We start from the raw sequence: 12,560 nt of genomic DNA, 5'->3' as shown, positions 1-12,560 counted from the left end.
TGCAACTAGTGCTGCATTTAGTCTTTATTGTTTAAAACACCACAATCAAAGGTTTTGACTTTGAAATTATTTCCAAAAGATGTTCAGCTAATTTGAAACTATGCAAGCCTGACCATAGCCTTAAGGTAATACCACTGTCACTACAGGTCTGACGTTACATTAAATGGTATGATGAATACAACATAAGAGATCAGGCTACTGCTGAATGAGAACATATCTGCAAAAAAAAAGAAACAGTGGAAGCCAACAGTCACATCCCTCTGTACATACTGTAGGCCTACATGGTTGGCAATATAGTGGCACTACAGGTCTGACATTAATAGTGTGATGATCAGGCAGATGTGGCTGAATATGAACTTGTTACACAGGCCTAATTGTGCTTTTCCCCCATTGTAATCTGCATAGAGTAAGTTATAAACTACACAGTCCAAGGATAAGTCCCAGATTTCGAAATAGTTTGATGTGATTTCTGTCCCGCATGCAGCAGGATCACAATCATTTATGGTCAATCACATTTCTATCAAACAATGGAGTGCTAAACCCTGTTTGGCTCAGAAGAATGAGTCATTTCCAGTCAAATTAATATTACAAGTAAGCAGAAATATCTGAAGAAAACCTGGGCTTTGCTAAATTTGGAGTTTTCCTGGGTAAACAAACTTCACATCGGCATTGAACTTGCATTCATGGTTATTTTTACAAGTCCAGACATGCTTGCCTTGCCCACAGGAATAATGAATATATATATATCCGGTGTATAGGTGCAGGTCGATATGTAAGCTCTGCCAGAGGGCTAGACTTTTTGCAGTGCACTGCTGTTTGATCTCACTTGCTCTAGCTGTTGGATAACTGACAACACGTTTGCAGGTCTTTTGTCACATAGAATGATATACGGTAGGTATATCTCCGGTCGGGTCCATTATTGGAAACGTTACAATATCTCTCCATATTCATTTTAATAGATGAAAATTGAATGACTCCCCTCCTACAAATTAAGACATTTTAGACCTTGAATTACCAAACAATATCTTAAGATGTTTTAAGACTTTTGAAGGATCAACAGGGACCCTGTGTATAATTCTTTCGCGATGTGGCAGAGAAATATTACTGGTATTATGCAAGAATGTTGTTATGGCAACACAAAGCCTGAAACAATGAGATAAACATTGCAAACAGGAAATCTTCCAACAGATATGAATAGTAGTCATGTGTTCATCCAAAAGAAAAAACTGAACATTGCATCTCCGATTATAGGGATGTTTCTTAATCTCACACACAAAATATATAGCATGCATCTACTATACTATATATAGTATGTGCAACTCTGTACATACATCGTATTAGCACTACTCAGTAGTACTAATTTGTATATTTAGTACCCAGTTTAATCACCTGTACATTACTATTGCATTTTACTGCTACATTTGCACTCTGGTTGGCTGGCAAACTTCTTTACGTTGTACTGTACTTGTGCTGTATGATGACAATACATTTTAATCTAATCTAGAAAACAAAACGATCTTTCAGCGAGGCAACAAGTATAACGTACACAGGACGAGCTACACTATGCTTTATGAAGTACACAGGACGAGCTACACTATGCTTTATGAAGTACACAGGACGAGCTACACTATGCTTTATGAAGTACACAGGACGAGCTACACTATTGCTTGCTAATTATGTTAATGTTAGGTAATGTAACGTGAAATTGTCCGAAGGAGTCATCACAAAAACATATCGTTACATCAGACAATACTGTATAATGATGACAATACATTTTTATCTAATATAGGATTTCACCATCACAATGAATTATCATCTCTTATCACAACCTTGCAAAAAGGACAGGTAAAAGGCACTGTTGATAGTAAAAGGCACTGTTGATAGCACTGTTGATAGAATTGACCAATGAACCCATGTCACCCGCTGTCTTTTACTTCAATTTTCTTTTTTATTATTATAATTTTTTCTTTATAGTTTCTGTCTGTTTAACACTTTGACTGCCGGAAAACGCTTTAGAGCGTCATTCCCGGCCATGCTCAAGTTGCCGGAGGACGCTGTACAGCGTCCTTATATCAATATTTCAAAAATCTGCGATCGGATTCATATTTCCCCTCCGCTGGCCTGAGATCCACCAGGAGGACCCACTGAGCTCTCTGGCGGTTCAGGAGCGCCATCTGGTGGCCGATCGGCGCAATCGCCAAACAGGAAGTGCTATGGAGGTTGTGCTGGTCGACCATATTACTTCCGGGCACTCTGTTTGGCTCACGGGACTCGATCTAGACACAATACATAGCGATCGATTGCCAATAACTCGATAAACAACATGATTTGGACATATATACTATTATACAAGCTGGAAATGGACCCGATATTTCTACATACCATAATAGGTAAATGACTGTTCCACGCTCATCGCCCAACGGCGCGAGGAGGATACGGTAAGATTCAGCGTTATTTTTGATCGTATTCCATATAAACTGTTATGATGAACATATCACCCACACTAGATGGATATAACGCTGCCCACGGAATTATAAACGATCCCCCGCCCATCCGGTCATCATCAGATCATACGTAGATCATTCTAGAAGTACGTCCAATTTAAATTTTTTATATCGCCCCGATTGCCATCAAACTGTATTTCATCATCAATATAATGCATTTGGGGCTATAAATCACGTTCTGGAGAAAGCTGCAGAAAGAGATGAAAACATACTTATACATTAGACCATACTTTACTATGAATATGTGAATGAAAAAGTTTAACGTTGCTACACAATGAACAATACATATAGGACTTTGAATGGGCCCTAATAATGGCAATGTAGCAATAGAATTTAAAAAGTTATAGCCATGCAAAGAAGGGGTACTTCTCCATAGACAAATAGAGCCGGGAACCTATGGTATATAATGAATTTAACCCATGGCACCCAAAGTGTTAATTGTATTGTATGTTTGTAAATCAAAAATGAAAATAATCTCATTGGATGTGCCCTGACAATTAATGCTTGTATATCTTATCGTGTGTTGTCATGTTTGTTTATATGTTTGTTTAAAAAATAATAATAAAAAAAAAAAAAAAAAAAAAATGAAAAAAAAAATGTAAAAAAAAAGGCGGTCTCGACTCCCGGAGAGTCAGCATTGCCTTGGCTTGGGCTGATCGCTATACTAACTCGTTTGGCTGAGTTAGGGGGAGGGAAGCCGTGGGTGGGTCCTGGGCGTTGTGGACAGCGACCCCTACAGTTCAGTCGGGGCGCATGCACAGCGAGGGTAGGATCTGGAGAAAGGTAGTGTGACCTTCCACACGTTACACTCTCCCGGTGAGAATCTGCGCGGCCAGGCTGGCTGCCGGCTGGCTGCACATGTGACAGTCTCCGGCCTCCCGGACCAACAGTAGGGGGGGGGGGGGGGGGGGGTGTGTGCAACAACCAGGAAGGGGGTTGGGAATTGGCATAACGACTAACAGTGGGATGGGAGAAAAATCGGAAAAAGGAGGGGGAAAAAGATAATAAAAAAAAAAAGGCACTGTTGCTAGTGTCTGCCCTGGGTTACCTTGGGTGTAGACCTGCTGCCAGCCTTCTTCTTCTGCTTGGAGTCCTTGACGTCAGTGATGGACCTCATGGCGGCAGCGGCGTGCCTCAGGATACAGTCATTGCCACAGTAGACAGAGTCTGGCTGGGCGTTGTTCACACAACCGGGCCCCATGCACTTAGGAAGGGACGCCGCCGGCACCGCCTCCTCTTCCTCCGCCTCCTCCTCCTCCTCAGCCTTCAGCGCCACCTTCTCCTCCTCGGGAGCCACTGTCTGCTCCGCTTGCTCCTGCTCCTGCTCCTCCTCCGCCTCCGCCTTGTGCTCTACGTCTGACGTGGCTTTCTGCTCCGCGATCGGTGCCGCTTTCTGCTCCGCTTTGGGCGTGGCCTTCTGCTCCGCTCTCTGCTCGGCAGTCTGCAGTATGGCCTGTTCCGAGAGGTGCACGGGTCAGTACAACACAACACGAGAGGTCACAACACGGCCTTCAAGTGTAGTGTAATGTAGCTATTGTACGACTCAAACAACAAATTGGGAAGATAGTGAATTTGAAATTATTTCCAAAAGATGTTCAACTCATTTGAAAAGATGACAATGTAGGCCTTGCCCTTGAAACTATGCAAGCCTGACCATAGCCTGAGGTCGTACCACTGTTGTTGGCACTACAGGTCTGACGTTACATTAAATGGTACGATGAATACGACACAAGAGATCAGGCTACCGCTGAATGTGAACACAATACATCTGCTAAAAAACTGTGGAAGCCAACAGTCACATCACTCTGTACATACTGTAGGCCTACATGGTTGGCATTGCAATATTGGCACTACAGGTCTGACTGTACAGTAATCACAACACAGGGGGAAAGTGAACAAGACCCTCATCTGCACCTTGATTACACTGCCTACTTGCTCATACGTGTACATTCAGTCAATTATATTGTTTACACTGCCTATTTTGACTTTTCTACTGTACTATAATTGTATCGCCTGTATTATATCTTCTACCATTACCCTGCCCATACCTGTACCTCCCCTCCCCCATGCTGCCTGAATTTCCCCAAAGGGATCAATAAAGGAATATATTATCTCGTCTTAACAATCGTGAGTAAAGACTGCTAATGTTAGAAAGGCTTGGTCCCAGGGGAATAAACAGAGTGCATCAACACACACTCTTCAGTATTCCATAAAGACAGCAGTATGCGGGGGAAACGGCTCATCAGATGACTGTTTTATGAAGGTTTTCTAGCACAACGAAGCGTGTGAATACGTACCGGCTGGAAGATCTTAATCTTCTTCTTCCCCGTGGGGTTGATGGCCTTCTCTATCCTGCCTTTGATACCCGGGTCGTCTCCCACCTTCTCCTCCGTCCCGGCGGAGAACGACGGGAGGCCCGTCGCCGAGAGGCTGGCCAAGGGGCCGGAGTCTGACCTTATGGCCTCTGCGAGGGCGGAGACGAGTGCAGTAGGAAGAGATAGAGCGTCGGCTCGGAGCCTGTTCTCCGTATCCAGGGATGCGGTCGTGGCAGGTTTGACCAGCTGGTTCTTCTTGGCGGTGCAGTTGGGGCAGATGTAGTCCTCGCCGTTCCTCTCCATGAGGCGGCCGCGGGCCTCCGTGATGCCCACGCAGTCCCCGTGGAACCACTCCTCGCAGCGGTCGCAGCAGATCATGAACCTGGACAGAGACATACAGAGTTGAGTCCCAGTTCACCGTGAATCGGGTAGATTCCTGAAAAAAGCTGCACCGATCCGTTTAACGTGGCGACAGAGGTTTTCAGTTGCCACATAATTTCAGACTTTGCAAAGTGGAATCCAACAATCGTGGAGGTGTAATCAAGGAAGCCAACGTGAGAATAGTAAAGGTTCAGTGTCCAACTGCCCAACAGGTAACCATTTAATTACCCACTGTACATATTATACTACAACTCTGTAAATACGATTAGCACTACACTCAGTTATACTCATTTGTATATTTTGTACCCAGTTTAATCACCTGTACATTGTATATTGCCGTTGCACTTCACTGCTACATTTGCACTGGATGCCAAACCTCTTTTTGTTGTACTGTATCTGTGCTGTATGATGACAATACATTTTAATCTAATCTAAGGCCTAACAAAATTAATTGTTTGGTTTCCGTTTAAGTTAAGTTAAGCCGGCCATGGGTAGGTAGGGAATTTATTTTATAAAAAAAAATCCCACAGCGACTATGGATAGGGAATTTCTTTTTTTAATTAAAATGTTCACGACAACATGGATGCATGTACTCTGCCAGCATGTTTAATATCCATAATAGTAAAGGTTTGACTAAGATTTTTCTGAAACTTTATTGTAAAATTATTATTTCTTTTTTTTCTCATAAAATAAATTGGGTCGCACCTAAATCGGCAGGGTCGGTCAGCAACCGGAACCAAGCCATTTATTTTGATAAGCCTAATTCACAACAAGAGTCATTTTGATTTATTTACTTAAGCTGCAATGTGTAGTTTAGGGGGGAAATGTTTACCCCTGAAACCAATCATAAAAATCATTTCTTTAGCAGTAGCCTAAATAAAGTGTCCCACAATGAAAGCAGAATCCCAGGAACAGTATTTGAGGACAGTTGGTTGTAGTGGTCCTAGCACTATGGCTGTCTTAAATACTTCGAAGCTTCATTCGATGGGCATGGGATTCGAATATGAAAATAAAATGAGATTATAAAAAAGAATTGGGTGCAAAATCAACTCTGCCTCTCTTTGTTAACTACAACAAGCAATGCTGTTTTGTTATTTAAGATTAGGGCTGCACGATTTTGGGAAATAATCTAATTGCGATTTTTCTGACAGATATTGCGATTGCGATTACATTTGCGATTATAATTTTTTTTAAGCAGCCCCACAGAGGTTTATTGTAAAATGCGGCTTGCATCTGGCCTACACGGTGGGTCTGTTCAGGACACAGTCTGACATTTTTTCTTTTTACCTGGGAATCGATACCGGTACGGTACCCAACGGTACCTTTTTTTCTGTACTTTACTCTCCCTCTCTGAAGTAAACTTCACAACACACAATCTAAATAGCCCTTACCTCCCTCTCCCAAACTGTTCCTACAACAATTTTTTTATGTTGCATGATCATGTATATTTATTTTGTATTATAATTTTTTTGTTTGTTTAAATAACATTATCTGGCAATCCTCAGTAAATACTATCAAACTCCTCTGATGTCAGATCAGATGAGACGCGTGCACACACACACACACAAAAGGAGAATGGCTTAAATGATTTTAGAATACTTCAGCTAATGAAGTTAAATGTTTATTATCATCAACTATCCAGTTCATTTTTATAGTGCAACGTTTTTCTACTTTTCTACATTAATTGAACCAGTAGTGAGAGACTCTGTTATAATTAAAATCACTCCATAAAAATGGAAATTATAAGACATTAAAATGATAAAACGGTAATAAGACAACTAGATAAAATAGCTAAATAAGACAATTAGTAAGACAATAACATAAGACAATAAAATAATTACAAATAAAATAATAAATAGTTAAAATAGCAAAATTAGATAGTAAACAATAAGAAAAAACTATACCATTCCGTGCGGAAAGTGTGGGTGATGCCTGTGCACCGGCCAACGGGAGAGGGTCTATGAATTGTTGAATAGATACACAAATGTTCTAGAATGTTCTATTATGACGCATCACAAATGTTCTAGAATGTTCTATTATGACATCATACTGTGACAGCACAAATGGTCTAGAATGTTCTATTATGACATCATACGGTGACATCACAAATGGTCTAGAATGTTCTATTATGACATCATACGGTGACATCACAAATGGTCTACAATTGTCTATTATGACATCATACTGTGCCATCACAAATGTTCTAGAATGTCCTATTATGACACATACAAATGTTCTAGAATGTTCTATTATGACATCATACTGTGACATCACAAATGGTCTAGAATGTTCTATTATGACATCATACGGTGACATCACAAATGTTCTAGAATGTTCTATTATGACATCATACTGCGACATCACAAATGTTCTAGAATGTTCCATTATGAAATTTCCCGTTTAAAGTCAATTTGTAGTCAAACCGTGCGGTGAAACTTGACAAAAAGTACTAGCAACTCAAGTTGGAGCAAGACGGTCGTTTTGATACCCTACACGTGTATGTGGTGCGAAAGTTCTGAGAGGAGTTAGCGGGCAAAAATCGGCGGAATAATAAATAAAAAGTAAAATTTATAGAAAGCGATATCTGATCAGTAAGTATCCTTCTATCATGTGTACTAATATATATTCACTGTAGAATTATAGGGTCTTAGCACATTAGAAGTATAGTATCTTTTTATAGTAGAAGTACAGTATAGTATCTGTTTACAGTAAAAGTACAGTATATTATCTTTTTACTAACCAAGCTAACCTGAACGTGTCTATACTTCCCACAAGCAAGTTGTTCTTCCGAGTTCCCATTTTGCGCTCTGATTGGCCATGCACGTTTCTGGTCATGTGACATGTGCGCCCAATCGCATGACGAGCAGTGTCTTAGCCCATTTCCGCATCGAACAGCCTGCAAACGACCTAACGCCTAGTTTATCACTGGTTAAGCTAAGGCAACTCTTTCACAGTTGGTTAAGGTTAGAGTTTGGAATCAGGGCTGGCGTTCTATCGCCATGCTCTAAGACAAACTCTAACCTTAACCAACTTCGAAAGAGCGCCTAAGCTTAACCGTCCAAAGAACTTGCCATCACACGATTGGGCGCACATGTCACATGACCAGAAACGTCAGTGGCCAATCAGATCGCGCAAAAGGACAACTTGCTTGTGGGAAGTATAGACGCAACCTGAACCAAGCTAAACGTACCTGAAATAGGTGCTGCAGCCACACAGTATGACCTTGTGGGCGTTAAACTCAGTGCTGTTGACTTTAATAACCACATCACAGAAGCTTCCCTCCAGACGCAGGTCATTAAGGATTGTACAGGACATGGTGCTCGTTTCCTTTTCCATGGTGATTTTTTTATTGTATCTACAGTAAATATTCAAGCTTACAGACGTGTAGCCGGACACAACAAGTGAGATCTTCACTGGTCTTCTGAGGCCCCGTCCACACGAGCGCTGGATTTAATGTAACCATGATTGTATGTGCGCAGTTGCACTGTTCGGGCACACACAACCGGGGTTTTGCTACACTGCAACCGCGGTCTTTGAAAACCGGAGTCCAGGGTGAAGTTTTGCGCACATCCCGGTTGCAGTGGGTGCGTGTGGGCATAGCAACCGAGGTTATTCCCAGTGTTTACAGCAGAGCTGTCGCAATTATTTCCCATGTTCACGGCAGACTGTCGCAAACAATAGCAAGTTATTGTTATAAGGAACCCAGTCCAGACTGCATCCCCTTAACAATTGTTTGTATTGAGCCGTATTGTATTGTACCCATTCTGCAATGTGTTAAATAACGTTTGCATCCATTCATTATACTAGCGTTAACCACATTATTACGTTAGCATGTAAGCTATATACTATACATAGAGAATGCCATTCACATTAGCATGTAGCTAACAACACCAGAGATCATTTTGTGAGACTAAACTATCCGCTCTTGGTGGTAAATTGTGTTGCTGTTGGTTGTTTCATCAACAAATGAGAGGCAGAACACACAGTGAATGTATCCGTTTGTTTATTGCACTTTCTTTGCTGAAAAATATATGCTCCGTTGGCTAAATGGCTAACGCAAGGTATTTAAAGATGGCGGCTTTGTTTTGTTTTTAAGCAGGAAGTGTAGTGAGCGTTCAACCTTTTCTGATTGGTTGAAATGGCCTTCATGTCTGAACAACATCGCCACCTACTGCTTTGGCATTGTACTACATGTATCGGTTGCTGATTTTCCAGCCGCCGCGAGTACACGGTTATACGCGGTTATTCACCTGTGTGGACCGAGGTTTATTTTTTTTCAAACCTTTGGTGTCATTAATACCAGTGATCGTGTGGACAGGGCCTGAGATCTGAGATCTTCTGAGAGAATTGTTGAATATACACAAATGTTCTAGAATATTCTATTATGACATCATACTGTGACATCACAAATGTTCTATTATGACATCCTACTGTCACATCACAAATGTTCTAGAATGTTCTATTATGAAATGTCCCGTTTAAAGTCGATTTGTAGTCAAACGGTGTGGTGAAACTTGCCAAAAAGTAATAGCAACTCAAGTTGGAGCAAGCCGGTCGTTTTGATACCTTACACGTATGTGGTGCGAAAAGCTCTGGGAGGAGTTAGCGGGCAAAAATCGGCGGAATAATAAATAAAATAGATTACAATAGTGTGGGAGAACCCACACTAATTAAATAACAGTAAAAGACATTAAAAAAGAACAAATAAAATGAAAAAAACTACATAAAACCGATACAAATTATAATAAAATTAATAGAAATAGAGATATCTGATCAGTAAGCATCATTCTATCCTGTGTACTAATATATATTCACAGTATAAGTATAGTATCTTTTTACAGTAGAAGTACAGTATAGTATTTGTTTACAGTAAAAGTACAGTATATTATCTTTTTACTAACCAAGCTAACCTGAACCAAGCTAAACGTACCTGAAAAAGGTGCTGCAGCCACACAGGATGACCTTGTGGGCGTTAAACTCAGTGCTGTTGACTTTAATAACCACATCACAGAACCTTCCCTCCAGACACAGGTCATTAAGGATTGTACAGGACATGGCTTGTTTCCTTTTCCATGTGGTGATTTTTCAATTGTATCTACAGTATATATTCAAGCTTACAGACGTGTAGTCGGACATAAGTGAGATCTTCACTGGTCTTCTGAGATCTGAGCTCTTCTGAAAGAATTGTTGAATAGATACACAAATGTTCTAGAATGTTCTATTATGACATCATAATGTGACATCACAAATGTTCTATTATGACATCATACTGTGACATCACAAATGGTCTAGAATGTCCTATTATGCCATCATACTGTGACCACAAATGTTCTAGAATGTTCCATTATGAAATTTCCCGTTTAAAGTCGATTTGTAGTCAAACGGTGTGGTGAAACTTGCCAAAAATTGGTGGTATAATAAATAAATAGTATAGATTACAATAGTGTGGGAGAACCCACACTAATTAAATAACAGTAAAATAAGACATTAAAAAAGAACGAATACAATTAAAAAAAACTACATAAAATGATACAAAGTATAATAAAATATTTAAGTAAAATTAATAGAAATAGAGATATCTGATCAGTAAGCATCATTCTATCCTGTGTACTAATATATATTCACTGTAGAAGTATAGGGTCTTAGCACAGTAGAAGTATAGTATCTTTTTACAGTAGAAGTACAGTATAGTATCTGTTTACAGTAAAAGTACAGTATATTATCTTTTTACTAACCAAGCTACCGTAACCTGAACCAAGCTAAACGTACCTGAAATAGGTGCTGCAGCCACACAGGATGACCTTGTGGGCGTTAAACTCAGTGCTGTTGACTTTAATAACCACATCACAGAACCACATCACAGGTCATTAAGGATTGTACAGGACATGGCACTTGTTTCCTTTTCCATGTGGTGATTTTTAAATTGTATCTACAGTATATATTCAAGCTTACAGACGTGTAGCCGGACACAACAAGTGAGATCTTCACTGGTCTTCTGCGATCTGAGCCCTTCTGAGAGAATTGTTGAATAGATACACAAATGTTCTAGAATGTTCTATTATGACATCATACTGTGACATCACGAATGTTCCATTATGACATCATACTGTGACATGACAAATGTTCTCGAATGTTCTATTATGACATCATACTGTGACATCACAAATGTTCTCAAATGTTCTATTATGACCATACTGTGCCATCACAAATGTTCTAGAATGTTCTATTATGAAATTTCCCGTTTAAAGTCGATTTGTAGTCAAACGGTGCGGTGACTTGCCAAAAAGTAATAGCAACTCAAGTTGGAGCAAGCCGGTCGTTTTGATACCTTACACATGTATGTGGTGCGAAAAGCTCTGGGAGGAGTTAGCGGGCAAAAATCGGCGGAATAATAAATAAATAGTATAGATTACAATAGTGTGGGAGAACCCACACTAATTAAATAACAGTAAAATAAGACATTAACCCATTTCCCGCCAATCACGTGTTAAGGCGGGGTTCTCCGCCATGCGTTGTCTGCCAATAACTCCGTAAGGCGTTTTTGAGATCAATATTTCATATTTTCGTCATGGTATTCATATTTCACCCACAGAGTCTTGGGTGATGCTGTCTGAGCCATCACAACTCCGCAACGCTTCAATACCGCCACGGGGTGGCCGATCGGCGAGTTGCCAAACCGGAAGTGCCCATTGTAGATCGGTCCGTCCCCTATTTTCGTCCGGCCGCTCGCTTATTGTCCCGGGGCTCAATACAGACACCGTCAATATGGATCTTTGCCATAACTCAATAATCAACATGATTTGGACGTGTATTAGTAATATACAAACCGGAAATGGATCGCATCGATCAACATCCCATAATTGGGATCGGTTTGCTCCACTCTCATCGCCGGTGAGTTTCAGCGTTTTTCTTTACCATTTTCTATACAAACTGCTCTGATCAATATATCACCCATACTACATGAATCATTTAATGTCGGTCATTGAATTATAAACGACCCCCCCCCCCCTCCGTTCACCCGCAGATGACCAGTCATGTATCAAACTGCATTTGATCATTAATATATGCATTTATGCCTATATCGCACGTTCTATGAAATACTGCAGAAAACGATAAAAACATATTTATACTCTAGACGGTATTTTAGTATGAATGTGTGAATGAAAAAGTAAAACGTTCCTACATCCTGAACGATAGATAATTGATGTTGAATGGGCCATAGTAATGTCAATTTAGCAATACAATTTAAAAGGTTATAGCCCTGCAACGAAGGTGAACATCTCCATAGACTTATAGCGCTGGCAGAGAGGGTACAATGATGGGTACAATGCCCGGCAGAGAATGGGTTAAAAAAGAACAA

At 40.5% G+C, this 12,560-nt stretch overlaps 1 protein-coding gene across 1 annotated transcript in view; it reads right to left on the bottom strand.

The window, feature by feature from the left end:
- Window positions 1-12,560, bottom strand: part of LOC311230618 (uncharacterized protein) — a 74,007-nt gene that overhangs the window by 29,791 nt on the left and 31,656 nt on the right. Inside the window, 2 exon segments of the mRNA XM_084316953.1 lie at window positions 3,553-3,957; window positions 4,802-5,201. Of these exon segments, the coding sequence (XP_084173079.1) occupies window positions 3,553-3,957; window positions 4,802-5,201 (805 nt within the window).

Source organism: Notolepis coatsorum (assembly GCF_963971535.1).
Source record: "Notolepis coatsorum genome assembly, chromosome: 6".
Classification (NCBI taxonomy): domain Eukaryota; kingdom Metazoa; phylum Chordata; class Actinopteri; order Aulopiformes; family Paralepididae; genus Notolepis; species Notolepis coatsorum.
Note: the sequence above shows the minus strand (reverse complement) of the source record. Positions and strands in the feature narration are given on the sequence as shown.